The sequence below is a fragment of the Rhinolophus sinicus genome, linkage group LG03 (genome assembly GCF_036562045.2).
Source record: "Rhinolophus sinicus isolate RSC01 linkage group LG03, ASM3656204v1, whole genome shotgun sequence".
In the NCBI taxonomy this organism is placed as follows: domain Eukaryota; kingdom Metazoa; phylum Chordata; class Mammalia; order Chiroptera; family Rhinolophidae; genus Rhinolophus; species Rhinolophus sinicus.
In genome coordinates, this window is record NC_133753.1 from 56200808 (window position 1) to 56217521 (window position 16714).

Genomic DNA, 16714 nt, shown 5'->3' on the forward strand with positions numbered 1-16714 from the left:
CCTAGCTTGGCCCTCCAATGAAAACACATAGGAAGACCTTTGTCCCAGACATGTCCTTACCTTTCTTTTCTCCAGTGAAGGGCACAAAGTCTTCCCTGTCTTCCTGTTCCAAAGCCTCCTTTTCCAGGTACATGAGGAGGTGCTCGCGGTCAAATGGGCCAGTGGCTGCTTTCTGTGTCTGGTCTTTCTGTCGGAATCCAGCTGGCAGCAATGCGCTCTGAGAAAACAGAGGCGTGAGCAGGAAGGAAGGTGTCCACTGACTGAAACTTTGTTACCTGCCCTCTCCTGCTGTGTAGGAGGGAAGCATGGAGAAGAAGACCAGTGCAGAGAAGTGGGGATGTGGGTGTGAGCGAAGGGCAGGAGTCCCTGGCAAATCTGAGGCCCTACTTGCTCTAATATTCCATGCTGAGAGGAGGGCCCCCAAAGAGTGCAGGCAGAACAGAGATGGCTGGAGCTGCTTGGGTCTTTTTTTTTTTTTTTTTAAAGATTTTATTGGGGAAGGGGAACAGGACTTTACTGGGGAACAGTGTGCACTTCCAGGACTTTTCTCCAAGTCAAGTTGTTGTTCTTTCAGTCTTAGTTGTAGAGGGCGCAGCTCAGCTCCAGATCCAGTTGCCGTTGCTAGTTGCAGGGGGCACAGCCCACCATCCCTTGCGGGAGTCAAACCGGCAACCTTGTGGTTGAGAGGACATGCTCCAACCAACTGAGCCATCCGGGAGCTCAGCGGCAGCTCAGCTCAAGGTGCTGTGTTCAATTTTAGTTGCAGGGGGCACTGCCCACCATCCCTTGCGGGACTCGAGGAATCGAACTGGCAACCTTGTGGTTGAGAGCCCACTGGCCCATGTGGGAATCGAACCGCAGCCTTCAGAGTTAGGAGCACGGAGCTCTAACCATCTGAGCCACAGGGCTGGCCCTGCTTGGGTCTTCTGCAGCTGTCTTCTAGAATGCGATGGCAAAAGGCCAGCCACCCTTCACGGCCTCACAGACCCCACTTAAGTATGGTCAGGTCTACATAAGGTGCTCCCAGGCAGGCATACGGAGATTCTAAGAAGGAGCCAAAATGGCTACACTCTCATATTTCTAACCCCTCTCCTGGAGAAACATCCAAGTAGGTAAGTAAATATTATGGTAGATGTTGATATATGCTTGATTACGCTTAGAGATTCCTTCCTTAAGTTTAAAAAATAAAAACGGGGTGGCCGGTTGGTTTAGTTGGGTAGAGCACAGTGCTCGGAATACCAAGGTTGCCAGTTCAGTCCCCACATGGGCCAGTGAGCTGCGCCCTCCACAACTAGATTGAAAACAACGACTTGACTTGGAGCTGATGAGGCCTGGAAAAACACACTGTTCCCCAATATTCCCCAATACAAATTTAAAAATAAAATAAAATAAAATAAAGTAGGAAATGTAGGGCATGTTTGAGGAACTGAGTGACGATCCTTTTACCAGGATCAGGTGTAGGGAAAAAAATAATAAAATAAATAAATAAATAAATAAATAAAAACAGGATACTTGTATTGTTTAAAGTAAATACAATAGTCAAAGTATCTGGCACATCAGAATATCATATAAATAACTTTTAGTGACATAATTATTTACAGTAAAATCATTATTTTCTGATTCTAAGTTTAAGATAATACCAGCAGGGCTGAAGAAAATGCTTGCTAAATAAGCACTATAACAAGTTACTTAGCTTTTCACGAGTTCATAAAAATATTAGAAGCTCCATTTAAACTTCCATGATATTATGGTTACAGTTATTGTAATCTTCCTATTATGAGATCACCAAAGATTTCAAGTTATTTACACCTTTTAAAGAAACAAGATACAGAAAAAGATTTGCCTTTGGGGTATTAGACCTGGTTTAAATACCATCTCTGACATCCCTAATATGGGATCTTAGGTAAATTCTCTTAGTCTGTCCCCTCATTTATGAAATGGGGACAATACAATTTACCTCAGGAGCTTCTGTGCTCAGCAGAGTGTGTGACTCATAAAAGAAACTGGGTAAGAGTTGTTCCCTTTCCCTCTTTCTTTCCTTTTTCCCAAGGTTACACTAATCATTCCTTAACCAATGGAAACTATTTTTCTCCATTTATATTCAATTAGTTTTTGAGAAACATATTTGCCAAGTTACATTATAGATGTGGCTACTGAGGTTCTGAAGAAATGTGTAAAAGTGACCGAGCACCAATCAGAGGAGAACGCAGAATTTGCATTTGGAGCTAAGGGATTTCTACACAATTGTTTGAGGATCACACCAGCCTTTTATCCCATACTATCATTAACCACGCTGCTTCAGCTCCAGGTTACTAACCTCAGGATCTAGGTCATCAAGAACATTTTCCAAGTGTTTCAGTTCCTCTTCTGAGAGTTTGCCAAGAAGCTCATCTTCATCGATGTTCTTATATTTCTCCAACTCTTTTTGAAAAGGGAGTGCCATGGTTTCTTATACGCCTTTCTCATGGGCCATGAACATCTGAATGGGCCAGCCTCCTGGGACTTCAGAATACTACTAAGAAAGAAACACTGTTATCACCTTTCTGTAAACAGGACTTATTAACAATAAACAGAGCTTTGCTATCTCCCAATGGAGTCTCTCGACTGAAGAATAATTCAACAAAAAGCCTGACCACTTACAAAGTGTTTTCATGTATATTATTTCACTTATTTAGATCTTTACAACAACCTGGAAAGGAAGCCTGGACAGATATTAATAACCCATTTTACAGAAGAAGATTCTGGGGTGAAAGTGGCTAAGTGCCTGGCTCGAGGCCCCAGAGCTGGGATGTGCCAGGCCTTCGATTCCCAGGGTGGTGAGTGCCTTCTACCATACTACTCTGCCTCCTCCAGCTTTCCACAGAAACAGTGAAGAACAATGCACTAATTGTAAGGCAGTTGTGAGAAGTGCACTTGTGTCTTTTCAGAGAGAGAGTGATGTGAAGAATACAAAATGGGGTTCATTCAGGAAAGAGAGTTTGGAACGTCCATGTGAGAAAGCATTGTCCAGTAACTCCCCTGCCATTAAATTACACAAGATTGTAAAATCCTGGCTGCATGATCGCTCTCTCCACTTTCCTTCTCTCTTTTCTGCTTTCTTCCTCTCCTATTCCCCTCCTGCTTCCATTCCCCTTTTGTTTCCTGAGCCATCCTCCCGAATTCTTTATACCCCTCGTCCATCCTCCTTTCAACCCCCTTTATATACCACCTCACTCAAAATGAAATTTTTACTCAATCCCTTCTTTCTTGCAGTGGATTTTATGATCTTCCCTGGAAGATAACACTGCATTCAGGAAATAACAATGTACTTAACCGATTGTGTTTCTCCTTAGGAGTTATTAATATCAATCAGATTTTTCAAGGCAATTAATATTTGCTGTATACCCACTAATGTCCAGGAAGAGTTCTAGAAAACAGGAATACAAAGATAAACAAGATATGACCCTTCCACAAGGAGATCACAGTTCAGTGAGACATACAACTAGGATAATACCACTCGATAAGTGTTACAACAGAAATAATGTATAAAGGACATATGAAGAAACATATGAAGAAATAATCATTGGATAAAGGGATAGGGTTTGAGGGGACACTGTGAAAAAGAGGTTCACTTTGAGATTTGAAGGAAGAGGTCATAGGTGGACAGGGGTGGGAAGGGTCATTCTAAGGGAATAACATAAACAAATCCACAAAGAAAGTACATGATAAGTTGGTGAATGCTTGGTGTGGCTAGAGAAGAGGGCTGCAGGAAGGGGAGAGGAAAGACCTAAAGACAAGGAAGGGACATCTGTGAAGGGCCTTCCCGATACGCCTTGCCAAAGAACCTGGACTTTATTCAGTTAGGTGACAAGGAGACACTACAAATTTTTAAGTAGAGGAAGGGTCTGTGAAGCCCCGTTTTTAAAAAGGTAATTCAAACAGTAGGAATGAAGAATGGGTTGGTATGGAAAGAAGGTTCTCCTCTCCTTATTAATTCAATTGCTCAGGATATTCAAGTTTGTGGTTTTCTACCTAAGTATCTTTTCCATATGCAATACGACTCTCTTTCCCTTCTATCAGCCCACCTTCTTTTATGCTTCAATTGTCAAATTCCAGTAAAAACAAAACAAAACAAAACCCAGCCCAGTAATGTCAGAGAAACCAATTGGGCCATTTACACTTTATTTTGGTCCCAGCTACCACCGATTTATTGTGAGACTCTGACAAAGATCTCAGTCTGCCAGGCTTGTAGCCATCAAACGAACTGGGTGAACTGCCCTCTCTAATGGATTCTAAGATGCAGTTTCCCACATTTCATGTTCTGAAATTGAGACGTGTCTTACAATCGATGGTCCTACGATTACTGTTGATGAAGCAACAGTTAAGGTGCACTTGTCGTTGCCAACATACGCAGAAATATCAAACGCGCCAGCTTCAAAACTAGCAAAATAGGTGTCGGGGATTTGGAAAAGTCCCAGGGACTTTTAAAAGCAGTGGAACATTCTTTAAAAACCTGGTAGGGAGCGAGTGGGAGAAGTGGTGACAGTGCGTATAGCAATACTCCCAAAGGAAAGCTCAGATCAGGCCAGTTACATACAATTACAGAATGGGTTTAAGAGCCAACATCAATGACTTTTACTTCTTTTTCAATTTTTTTTTTAAAATTGATGGCATAGAGGAGATACTGTGTGGAAAAAAACAGACATTGTTTACTATGAGTCGAAAAGTGATTAAAAAAATTGGAATCTGAACATGAAGAAGTTTTAAGAACATTAACCAATTAATTCCACGTGCATTTTCCCTTTTAATGTTTGGACAGGGGTGATGTATTATTTTAAAAATCTGTGTATATTCATAGCAGATTTCATTTGTAATAGCCAAAAACTGTAAACAACTTGAATGATCATTAGTAGGTGGGTGGATAAACAAACTGTGGTATATCCATATGACGGAATCCACTCAGAAATAAAAAGGAATGAACTGCTGATACACAGAATGATATGGATGAACTTCGAAATAATTATACTGAATGAAAGAAGCCAAACCAAAAAGAATGTATATGGTGTAATTCCATTGATCTAAAATTCTAGAAAATGTAAACTGATCTATCTGCAAATCAGTAGTTGCTTATGGATCAAACAGCAATAGGGAGAAACAGAGGAAGGGATCACCAAGGGGCATGAGGAAACTTGGGGGTTTTGCATATGTTCACTGCCTTGACTGCAGTGATGGTTTCACAGGTGCATATATATGTCAATACTTATCAAACTGTACTCCTTAAATATGTGCAATTTATTGCATGTCAATTAAAAGACTTCAAAAAAATCTAAGTGGACAGCTCTTTCAATAAAGTAAAAGGTATGTATTTAAGAAGGCATGTGCCCTATTTTCACTTTTTTCTTAATGGTACATAAAATATTGGTGTGTTTTACAGTTGATGGTATCTTAGAGTTGGTAAGATTCTCTTTGCATTTCTATTCCAGGATTCTATCACTACACCCCAACTCCTCATCTTCCCCTCAAACAGACTTGCTCTCCTGACTTTCTAGGTCATACCATTGTTCTACCAGTTTCTTCTAAAACTCAGATTCCCCCCCTTCTGTCTGTGTCCAGCGGGTTAGCACTTGTAGACTCTCACTGCACAGTACTTTTCACACCATCCCTTCCTGTCACTCGCATTGTAGACCTTTGTTCTTCTGGGCCTGCACTACTCTAATTGCATCTTGACAGGTTTCTGCTCTTCCCGCTAAGCCGCCAGGGCACCACCATCAGCTCGTCTTTCCTCGCACGGCTAACAAGCCCCTTCCCTGGTGAAGGACTCACAATGGCCTCCTCTTGTTTATAGAATAAAATTCAGACAGTCTAGCATCCAAAGCTCCTGTAATTTGTCTTTGGTCCGCACTTCTTGTTTTCCGTCTTCATTACTTTCCTAGGGAGACCTCCCCTCAAATCCAGCCAAAATGGTTTATATGATGTGACAGGCAGAATAATGGTCTCCTAAAGATGCCAATATGCTAATCCTCAGAACCTGGGAATTGTTGCTTTTCATGGTAAAGGAACCGGGTGTGATTAAATCAAATATTTTAAAATAGGGAGGTTATTCTGGATTATGTAGGTGGGCCCAATCAATCACAAGGGCTACTAAAATAGGAAAGAGGTAAGCAGAAGAGTCAGAGAACAAGATGTGATCACAGAAGGAGCGGGTCAGAGTGATGCAATTGCTGGCTCTGAAGATGGAGGAAGGGGCCGAGAGCCAAGAAATGTGTGCAGGCTCTAGAAGCAGGAAAAGGCAAGTAAGTGGATTCTCCTCTAGGGACTTTAGAAAAGAATGCATTGATTTTAGCCTAATGAACCCTGTCTCAGACTTCTAACCTCCAGAACTGTAAGATAATAAATTTGTGTTGTTTGAAGCCACCAAATTTGTGACAGCAATAATAGGAAACTAATACATTCTGTTATCCACACACTTCCGTTTTCCAAGATAATTGCTCTGGCTAGCTTGTTTGCCCCTCCACTTCCACTCCCCACCCTGCTCTGTGCCCCAGGAAGATGATGTATTTACACTGCATCAGCGGGTTCCCTTGCTTTCTGGTTTTTGTTTGGCCAACAGGATGCACTAGCAGGAAACTGGAAGGCAGGGGGAGAGGCAAGGGAGGTTGTTCCAGAAGGCCCCAACTCCTTCCAGGTGGCCTCGTCTGTACAGCTGTCCTCCCCTTGCTGACTTCAGGCCTTGGGGTGGTGAAGGGTCCCTGTGTGACTAGGGCCAGATTTCTGCCTCGTTCGATTCCCTAAACCCTCCCTACATCTTTGTAAATAGCCTCTTTATTAAAATTCCCTCCAACTACTCAGTTCGAATGTGTCCTCTGTTTCTTGTTGGGACCTTTGCTGTTATAGTAAGATTACTTGGAATGCTCTTCTTCATTCTCACAGCTTATCCATGTGCTCTGCTTTTGAGACCTGGCTGAGAGTCTAGCTCGACAAAACCACAGACTCTCAGAGCTGACTGAGGCCTTAAAGATCATCCCATCCAGCAACATCGGTGGTTTCTCTCCTGCTTCTCTGCTCACTCCTTCTTGGTCTCTTCTAGTGATTTCTCATCCTCCACCTCAGACACTGCAGGCTGCACGGTCGTGTCTTAGAAGCTCTTTTCTCACACGGCTACAGTCTCCCTGGGGGAACTCGTCGTCTCCAAAGTTTTAATTATTACCCACATTCCAAAGATCCCCAAAGCTGTATCTTTGTTCTCGACTTTGCTCCTGAGGGCTAGATCCGTATATTTCCATTTGTGAACCGACATCTCTACGTGGCTGCCTCCGGCACCTCAAATGTCAGAAGTACTCTGATCATCTTTCCTTCCAAACAGCTTCTCTTCCTCTAGAATGTCTAACTCAGCCATACATGACACCTTCACTTCTTTGTGTCTCCCCTCTACCCATCAGTCACCAAATCCTGTCCTTACCTAAACATGGTAAGAACACACCTATTTGACGCCACAGCACTGACTCACCCCCCTTACCCCTCTCAATCCATTCGACATACAAATGGCCAAAGCGCTCTTTTTAAACAGCTCTGCTCTAGTTACTTACAGATCTCCAGTGCCTCCTCATTGCCTTGAGGATGAAGTTAAAACTCACAGTCTGGCCTCTGTCATTCTCATCAGCCACAGCTCGCACTTCCCTCTCCATCTCCTCCTGGCTGCTGCCTCCTGGACCACTTCCAATTCCTGGATCAGGCCTTATGTTGTTCCCTCTGCTCAGAGCACGCTTACCCCCTCCTCTTCTGGCTCGCTGCTCTCCTACTCATCTTCCAGTCTCAATGTAAGCTTTAATTCCCCCGAGAGGCCTTGACTGGACCCCCAGACAAGGTCTGAGCCACTGCCCTTCCCCATGTCACACCCCTTGGGCAGAGCTCTCCTGGACTTGATTACATCAGCTTGTTTTATCTTGGTCTCCTGTCTGATCTCTGTGAGGGTGGGGGCTGCATCAGTTTTAGTCACTGTTACAATCCTGGCTCTCAGCATAGATCTTGACACAGAGTAGGCATCCAACCAATATTGTGCAACAAATGTCAGATGAAGGAAATGAACTCAGAGAGGTGAAGTGACCCACAGGTCCAGTGCTCATTCCATTATATTCACTGCCTCTCCTCTCTGTTATGGAATTTTCTGAGGCCATCTAAACCCACAGAAGTTGCTCTGCTTCCAAATTTGAGTTGCCTATGAAATTTACTCTTCATCCCTTGCTCTATCATTATCTTTCCATGTCTGTTACATATATGGCTCTCTCTCCAACTACACCACAAACTCTCAGAGGACAGGGACGATGTCAAAATTCTTTAGATTCCTTCCCAAGCTCAGGTTTGTATATTTATTCAACAAATATCTACTGAAAGCCCACCTTTTCCAGACACTGCTGGGACAATAGCAGTAAACAAAACAGATGATATCCTGTGCCCCAGCTGTGCTTATGGTTTAGCAGTGAGTTTATTGTTATTGTTAAGTATTGACAATAACATGTTAATACTATGTAATAATAGTGCCAGTTAAAACAACTTGCAGTGTTTTAAACAATCTGTGCCAGTGTACAGGGTGGGCAGTTTCCCAAAGCTGAAGGAGAAAAAAAATGGTGCATCCTCCTGAAGCACAAGTTTGACTAAAAGATTTGTGGGAAAGCTAGCTATTATTTTTAAACAACAAATATAGATATACTATATAAAGAATGCAACGTTAACATAGCTTTTAGAATCAAGTCGCAGATTTCTGGCTCATGGCTGGCCTGCTTTAGCCCCACCCAGGCCCCACAAGGGTTCACATCTGTCCTCTCCTCCTGTTAGCAATGCCACAGTGGAAAGTTTTCAAAGCACTGCCGCAGCCTCACCTCCGGCAGAGTATCTGTCCCATGGCAAGCACTCAACATGTAACAAGATACAAAAGCGCACAGTAGAACGAAGCCAGGCTAACAAGCAGCTTCAGGAGTCCAAGTAGGCACACACACCAACTGGGTTAGGAAAGTGGAAAACAGGAGTTAGAATGTGAGCTGAAGGAAGGATGACATGGGCTCTCCAATAACTCTTCCTATTACCCAAAGATAGGAGCCCTGAGACGGAACCAAGGATGTGGCTTTCTTTGCTTTTCTTTCCACTACCTTCTTCGTGTAACTGTGGGATGAAAGAGGAAAAGGAGATACAACACAAAGTACCCAGCCTTTGGCCCTGCTTACACACACACCAAAGCCCAAACAAGCCGCCCTATTTATTAAGTCCAATCCAAACCTGAGACTAATTTTTACAAGAGTAAACAAAAACTGCGTGTAAGAACCCAGTGAAAAGTTTTTTTAAATGGACAAAACAGAGCCACAAATTGCTTAGGATACATACCTGTCTAGGAAAGACACAAAGGACTGCTCACGGAAAGGACAGACACCACAATGGGGGGTGGGGAGGTAGGAGCACTTCACTGGAGAGGGAGGAGACTCGGGCTTCAACTTGACTAGTGATGATTTAATCCCAAGTGGGGTAGTCAGTAAGTGAGAAATTATTCTTTATCATATCTTCAATTTCATTATAATTTAAAATAATTAGTGAACCAACTTGCACAAGAGCTAAATCTACATTATCTAAAATGAATACATTAAAGCAAAATCAGCATATCAATATATCCTCCAATAAAACTTGAATTGATCTTATATATTTAATACACAAAGCTGTGTACAAAACATAGAGCCTGTATTTGGGAATCTAGTTATTTGAAGTTAGCATGGTCAAGTCTGTTTCTTTTTTTAAACTATCAAATGGCTCCTGCCATATTCTGGAAAACTCTTACAGGAGATGAAGGACAGAGAATGGGGTTGGATACGGGGGAATCTCGGGCAAAAAAAATGTGACAAGGCAACTGGAAGGTGCAAGCTGAAAGGGGAATGAGGAACATATTTTACCAGAATGATGCGTTTGTAGCTGAGACTCTTTGTTCCTAACTTGCCAATTTGTAACGCAAAAGTTGCCATACCTCAAATTGTGCCTGAAAACAGTCTTCTTTTAAAACAATGTGCCCGGGGGAGGGGGGGACTAGGGGGCCGGTTAGCTCAGTTGGTTAGAGCGCAGTGCTCTTAACAACAAGGTTGCCAGTTCGATCCCCGCATGGGCCAGTGAGCTGCGTCCTCCTCAACTAGATTGAAACGACTACTATGTGACTTGGAGCTGATGGGTCCCAGAGCAACACACTTAAATAAATAAAAGTTTAAAAAACAAAACACAACAACAACAAAAAAAAACAACACACAACGTGCCCACTAGTGACCACCCGCCTCCAGATTCAGAAGAGCACAGGATACTACTAATAGCATGAGCCCTGGAGTCAACCAGCTGTGGGTCTGATGCTTATAGATCCGTGTGCAAATGACCACCTGTCCAAGCCTCTGTTCCTTCTTCTGTAAAACAGGCAAAGGACACTACTTCTCTCAGAAGGTGGAGGTGATACTTAACATGATAACGTGCAGAGTAGGGGCAGTGCCTAGCACAGGCGAGCCTTCCGTCAAAGCCATTTCTCGTTTGTTCTTGCTCTGGGGATAATCTTCTATTTGAGGTATTTGTTCCCTCTGTTATCCTTGTCAGGATATGTTGAATATGGAGAGGCAGCATCCTATAAGAGCTGTGGGTCAGTGTTGCCGGGTGTAGCCAGCTGCCATGTGTAGGCTCGCCAAAGTAGGAGATAGGTTTCCACCTGGGCAGGAAGTAGCCAAGTGGCCAAAGTACGAGATAGGTTTCCACTTGGGCAGGAAGTAGCCAAGAAGCTTCCTGGCTGGGGCAGAATCTCTAGCATGGAAGTCTGACAGTCTGACCAAACTGCCACTGGGTTTCTAATTCTCTTGGCAGATTCTACTTCCTGCTGCTGCCTTGTCCCTCTGTCTGGCCCTATTCTGCTTTCCGAGGAGTCCCTGTTTCTTGACTTCTGTCTTACCTCCTTGCCTTCCACTTGTGTATCTGTGTCCTTTTAGTTTTTAACTGCCTATTGGTGCTAGCCATGTCCCCTCACCTTGGACTTTTCACTTCCTGACTGGTGCTATGGGTTCCCTTTTTGTCTTTTGATTCAGGTACCCTCCTGGCTCTGCCTCCTTATGTGGGCTTTGACCAGTCTATCTTGTCTCTTTCTTTGGCATCTGTATCCTAGCTGGGTTTTGACCAATGCTTTGTTATGACGTATGGGAACTATGTGCACCTTGATTCAGGACTGCTTACCAAGGTGACATGCAAACTATTTAGCAACTAGAATGGCATGGGCGCTACCCAATCAGAACGGTTGTCAGCTAGACACAGCAGGGATGGCTGTCGCTGCACACATTCGCTGAACAGTCGCCCAGCTCACTAGACTCTAGACCCCTCCAACCACTCTGATGAGAAGCCTGCTGGTTCTTTCTTAGGGTTGCTGCTTCAGATTTGCTTCTTAGTCCTCACGTCCAGCCTTGGCATAGCTGGCCTTGTGCCTGTTCTCATGAGCTCCTGTAGTCACAGTCCTATAGCTGACCTTTCTCACTACCTCACCTAGCTGTCACTAGGGGAATCCAGGAATACTGGTGACACACGTGACAGACGAGGTAGCCTTGATGCCAAAACAGGAGGACAAAACATAAAAGTATAAATACAGAGGGTGCCCCCCAAAAAATGTATATACATTTTAAGAAAGGAAAAAAACTGTATTAAAATTGTAATACTAAATATATGCCAATAATAAAAGATGAATACAAGTCATGTGTATACATTTTTTTGGCACTCCCAGTATACACATCCCAGGAATAGTAAAAATATCCTTGCAGCAAAAGGTTTTGTATAAAATTATGTATTGTATCTTAAGAATTATTTCTGTCTTCTTGGTCTGGAAATAGGAAGTATCTTCTGCATACGCCTCCTATGAACCTTTTTGAACCACTTACAGTCTACAAGGAAAACATCTGGTTGTATGTGATTTACAAATAAAGGGAATGAGAAGAAACCCTACCACTTCTGTTCTGTCAAAAAGCTGGATCTGTTCTTTCCCCAACACATCCCTAACTCCAAATAAAAAGAACTTACCTGGAACTGCCTTCTATATTGACACAGTTCTCGAATGTAGCGAGGAAAGGGGCAATGCTTTCAAGATGGTTCTTGGGTAGGGCTTGAATTTCTAAGGTTTGGAAATGATTAGTACTTTGAGGTTGGAGTTAGGGGATGGGATGTCTTAAGAAAATGATGGATAGCAGCCAAGATGAGCCAAAAAAGGGAACTTTCCCTGACCCCAGTTACACCTCCAATAGGATTATATGTTGGGAACTTGAAGCCACAGATTCCCTATGAGGTCCTCACAGATTCATGCAGTGAGCTGCCTGTCACGAACCACACACTCCTCGACAATGCTTTCTCTTTACGTATTTACTTTATTGACCTCCCCCAATTTTTTTAAAACAGCTCAAATCTACAAAAACCGGTTAAGGAATAGTATAATAAGCACGTGCATAGCACTCTCTTTGATTCACCAACTGTCGTCACTTGCTGTATTCCTGAGCTTGCTCCCCTACCCTTATACTTTTTCTCCTGAACCAGCTGAAAGTTGCAGATGTTATGACGCATTGCCTCTAATACTTACAAGAATAAGACAGTGTCACACATAACCACAGCACCACTACTGCACCGAAGAAAATTAAAAGTAATTCCATAATATTATCTGATATGCAGTCCATGTTCAAATTTCCCCAATTGCCTTCAAATTACCTTTAATGGCTACGAAGTTCACACATCCTGGTTGTTACACCACTTGAGTTGTTACACCTGGTTGTTACACACAACTGATTGTTATATCACTTAGTATTTTAATCTATGATATGCCCCCCCCCTTCAGTCTTTCTGGCAAGTTATGACCATCTTATGGCATCCCAACAAGAGACTCACTCTAGGGGCTGGTAAGCTTGATCACTAGGCTAAAGTGATGACCTCCTCATTTCTCCATGGTAAGGACACATTTTCCCTAGATAATCTGTGGTGAGATACTCTGAAATAATGTGAAAATCCTGTTCTCTGACAACCTTTCACTCAAAGGTTTTGTACCCATGGATGAGTCTTTGCCTGAATCAGTTATATTAGATTCAGGTTTTGTGCTGGTTTTCTCATTCCTCCTATTGTGTAGTATTTATTATTCAAACAATGACTCATCAGTGCCCCTCCTCTCTTTCTTCAGTGTATATACTCTCTGGTTACTTCTTGCTGGGGCTTCTTCCCCACCTCAGTGTTGACCACATCTGACCACTCCACACAGCGATGGGGAGACATTTGCTTCTCTCTTACCTGCTGATCTCATCACTTCACCTTCAGCAAATTAAAAACAAAAAGCACAACATGTTGTTGCCTACCAATTTACAACAATCTACAAAAATTAAAACAGTGGTAATGCATACTTATTGGGTTAGACTGCAGAGGCTAGATAGAGGAAATCAGTTTTATTTTTTAAAAAATTAGATGGCCTAAGCCCTGCAAAATCTTTCCTCCTCACTAGGATAAAGCCACTTGTTCTGTCACAATCCGGCTTTTTATAATGGTGTTAAACAGAAACACCCTCATCTCTTCAGTTCCCTGATATGAGAATCTTCCAAGAATACAGGTTTAGAAATCATTTACCCAAACGTGCCATTTTACATGGAGAAAGAGACTCAGAGAGGTGAAGAAGAGACTTGCCCAGATTCCCTCAGCTCCTTAATGGTAGAACTAGAATAGGAACCTGGTTTTAAAAACACCTCCTCCTATGTTCTTTTCATTCCCTTCCCAAGTACCTCGTGATTCGGAGGTTTAATGGGCAAGATGAAGCCTTAGTATTCATTGCTAATTTGCATTTTGTCCGCATCACCTTCCCTCCTTTGAATACTTTAAGTAAAAATTCCCATTAGGAGTCTTTTATTAAATATTATTATTACGGCATTTTAAAATCAATCTTCATTTCTTCAGGTCAAGAGGGAAATGTTAGGAAGATTCAAAGGAACACATGCTACCACTACTTTAACCAGGAAAAATACAAGGGTCTCAAGGACCTGCATCACGCCGCTCTCTTAATGCTGCTTTCTTCCGGGCTGAAACGCGCAGCGGGTGACAGCTCCAAGGATCTTAGAAACAGACGCCAGCAGGAGTCCACCCCACCCCACCCTTCCCCGTCGCCCGCTTTAACGGTGCAGTGGGAAGCATTAGGCTCCAGGAGCTGGTCAAACGTTCACAGCAGAGGAGAAAGTGGGGAACAAAGCCCAGCGTGGAAAAACCCAGCCCCGCAGCCGGGGGAGGGCAGGAGACCGCGCCCTCACTGCAGCGGCCCGCGGGCTGCAGTGGCTGCGGAGCCGCAGTGCAGGGCGTGGGACCCACACCCCGCGGGCGCCTCCCGCCCGCGCCGCCCTCGCAGCGCTGTCCTCTGCGCAGCCCCGCGCACCCCGCCGGGCCGGGGAGGCAAGCGGCGGCTGGGCTCTCGAAGCCCGGCCGGCCCAGCGACCAACGCCGCGGAGCATCCTCCAGTGGCACCGAGAGCGTACCCACCCCCGCACTGCGGGCAGGGGCTGCGGACAGCGCCTGGCCCCGGCAGGTCCCCACCCACTCCTGGCGCGCTCACCCGTCGGTGCGCCCATCCCGGAGCCGGCGGTGCTGGCAGTCAGTCCGTCAGCCCCTGCCGTCAGTCCGTCAGCCCCAAGGTAGCGGGGCCACGAGCAGGGGTGGTGCCGTGGCCGGGTTAGCGCCGCGATCAACAGGCGGCTCCCGGCCGGCGGGCGCGGCGCTCGGGCGCGCGGCGGCAGCGGAGCAGGCTGGGAAGCGTAGTTCCGACGGCGCGCTGCGGCCGCGCCGAGGTAGTCCCCGTGCCTAGTCCCCGCCGCCTGCTTCCACCACGCCCGCCCTCCCCTGCAGGTGTCCTCTCCCGGAATCTGCGTCCCGACCCGGTAACCGTTCTGCAGTCGAGGAGGACCACAGCCTTGGGGAAAAGCTGTGCAGTCTCTTTTGAGGAAGCGCAGGGCTACGGATAGACTGGGTGGCAAGGGCTCTTTAAGCTTGTGAGGAGCTGTTGGGCGAGTGAGCACCTTGCGTGGAAGTCTTGTCAAGACCCAGTTCATATACAGTCCAGGCTCAGATACAGGCCAGGCCTGCCCTCTGTTTCACGTGGGCCAATGACAGAAGCGTGGGAAGGACTAGCTAGGGTACATGCCTTGGGTAGGGAGGTAATGAAGGTGGGGTTTAGTGAGCTGGTCTGAAGTTTTGGGGTGAGGGTGTTTGAGATCCCACACACGTAGTGGCTTCACTGGATGTGAGGCTGGGCAACTTACCCTTTCAGGGCCTTAGCATCCTCATCTGTAAAATAGGCTTAAAACATGAAGATGTGTTGTGAGGACCAAACGTATGTTACTAGGAGCACACGTGAAAGCGCCTGTGTCTGGCCCTTAGCACATACTCAATAAAGGTTCCTTCGTTGGGAGCTACAAGGGGGTTCCAGTGCACATTTCCTGCCTAGAAAGCCCTACAGATAATGCTAAGCTTGGGATAGCTGGGCCTCATTAAGGTGGGTAGATAAATGTTAAAACCGACCGGGTTTGTTATTGTCAGCCGTTTAGCGGGTTCACATCATCCCTGAACATGCACTGAGATGTCTTCTCTGCCAGGTTCTTGGGAGCTACAAAGATAGAGAAAATACTGTCTTGTCTCTGAATCATAGAAATGGGGTGGGGTGACATACGACAGAGACCGAAATTACTAAAATACGTGGCATGATGGAGTTACCTACCAGAAGCTTTTTCTAATTAGATCTTTCCTATTTGAACCCTCGCTGTATACTTGCAGTGTAACTCTTACGGTAGCACTTACCTGGACAGTTTAAGGTATGTTGAGTTTTGTAAGTAGCTACTACGCAGTATTTCACATTATGGTGAAATTTGCATTGCAGAATTGTGGTGGATGGAAAATGAACTGAAGGGATGGATGCAACATCGATTGTTTGTGTAATCTGACTGAAATAGGCAAAGAAAGGGTGAATGGAGGTGAAACAGCATCATAATGTGACATGATCTGTGCAGCAATCATGTGGCCAAAAAAAGGTGCTGCAGAGGAAATTCCATGGTTGAAAAGAATAACACCACTTTGCATTTGTGGAAATACTTTCCTATTCATGTTCTCACTTGATTTTTGCAACAACATGTTAGTTGAAGAGTGTGGATTTTCTTGTCAGTGTTCTCAGAGGCACAGGGAGGTGATATGACTTATTCAAGGTCACCCAGCTGATCATTAAGCCTGTCTACTCTCCGTCCACTTTGGGCACTCTTGGCCTTTCCCAAAGAGGCACCCTTAGCACTGTCTTTCCTTGTACATTTCAAAATATGGCCATGCATTCCCCAGCACACGGGCTGAATCAGGAAGTGAATTCGCTAAGGCTCTTGGAACTAGCATGGTGAATGACGGCACACAGGAGCCACTGACTGAGAGACCAGTGTAGTTTCCATTGTCAGCTATGGTAATGAACCCTGGGCCTGCTCACCAGAATGACAAGTCTGAGCTGGAAAGAGTTAATGAGATGGAGGCATGACCAAACCAGCATAAATCACAGTCCCAAGTTTTCCTATACATTTGTTATTCCAAATGTCCTGTGTAACAGACATGGTATCTTTGACTTTTTTATATTGTGCAGTTAAATTGTCACAAGTTATAGCCTTCTGTTAAATATTTGGACTGCTTACAGATCAAGCTAGAGAAAGCTGAT

General features: G+C 44.6%; 1 protein-coding gene across 4 annotated transcripts in view; it reads right to left on the reverse strand.

Annotated features, from left to right (window-relative positions):
• TMOD2 (tropomodulin 2) overlaps positions 1 to 14727 on the reverse strand; it is a 42536-nt gene extending 27809 nt beyond the window's left edge. Inside the window, exons 1-3 of one of the 4 annotated variants that reach the window (XM_019730636.2) lie at positions 14588 to 14727; positions 2318 to 2512; positions 61 to 217 (exon numbers count right to left, since the gene is read on the reverse strand). In XM_019730636.2, coding sequence (XP_019586195.1) covers positions 61 to 217; positions 2318 to 2443 — 283 coding nt within the window. In that variant the 5' untranslated portion in view covers positions 2444 to 2512; positions 14588 to 14727. Of the gene's footprint in view, positions 1 to 60; positions 218 to 2317; positions 2516 to 7565; positions 7584 to 14587 lie in introns of those variants that run through there. The other 3 variants (XM_019730637.2, XM_074327742.1, XM_019730639.2) reach the window with 3 other exon arrangements.
• Between the last annotated feature and the right edge of the window lie 1987 nt (positions 14728 to 16714).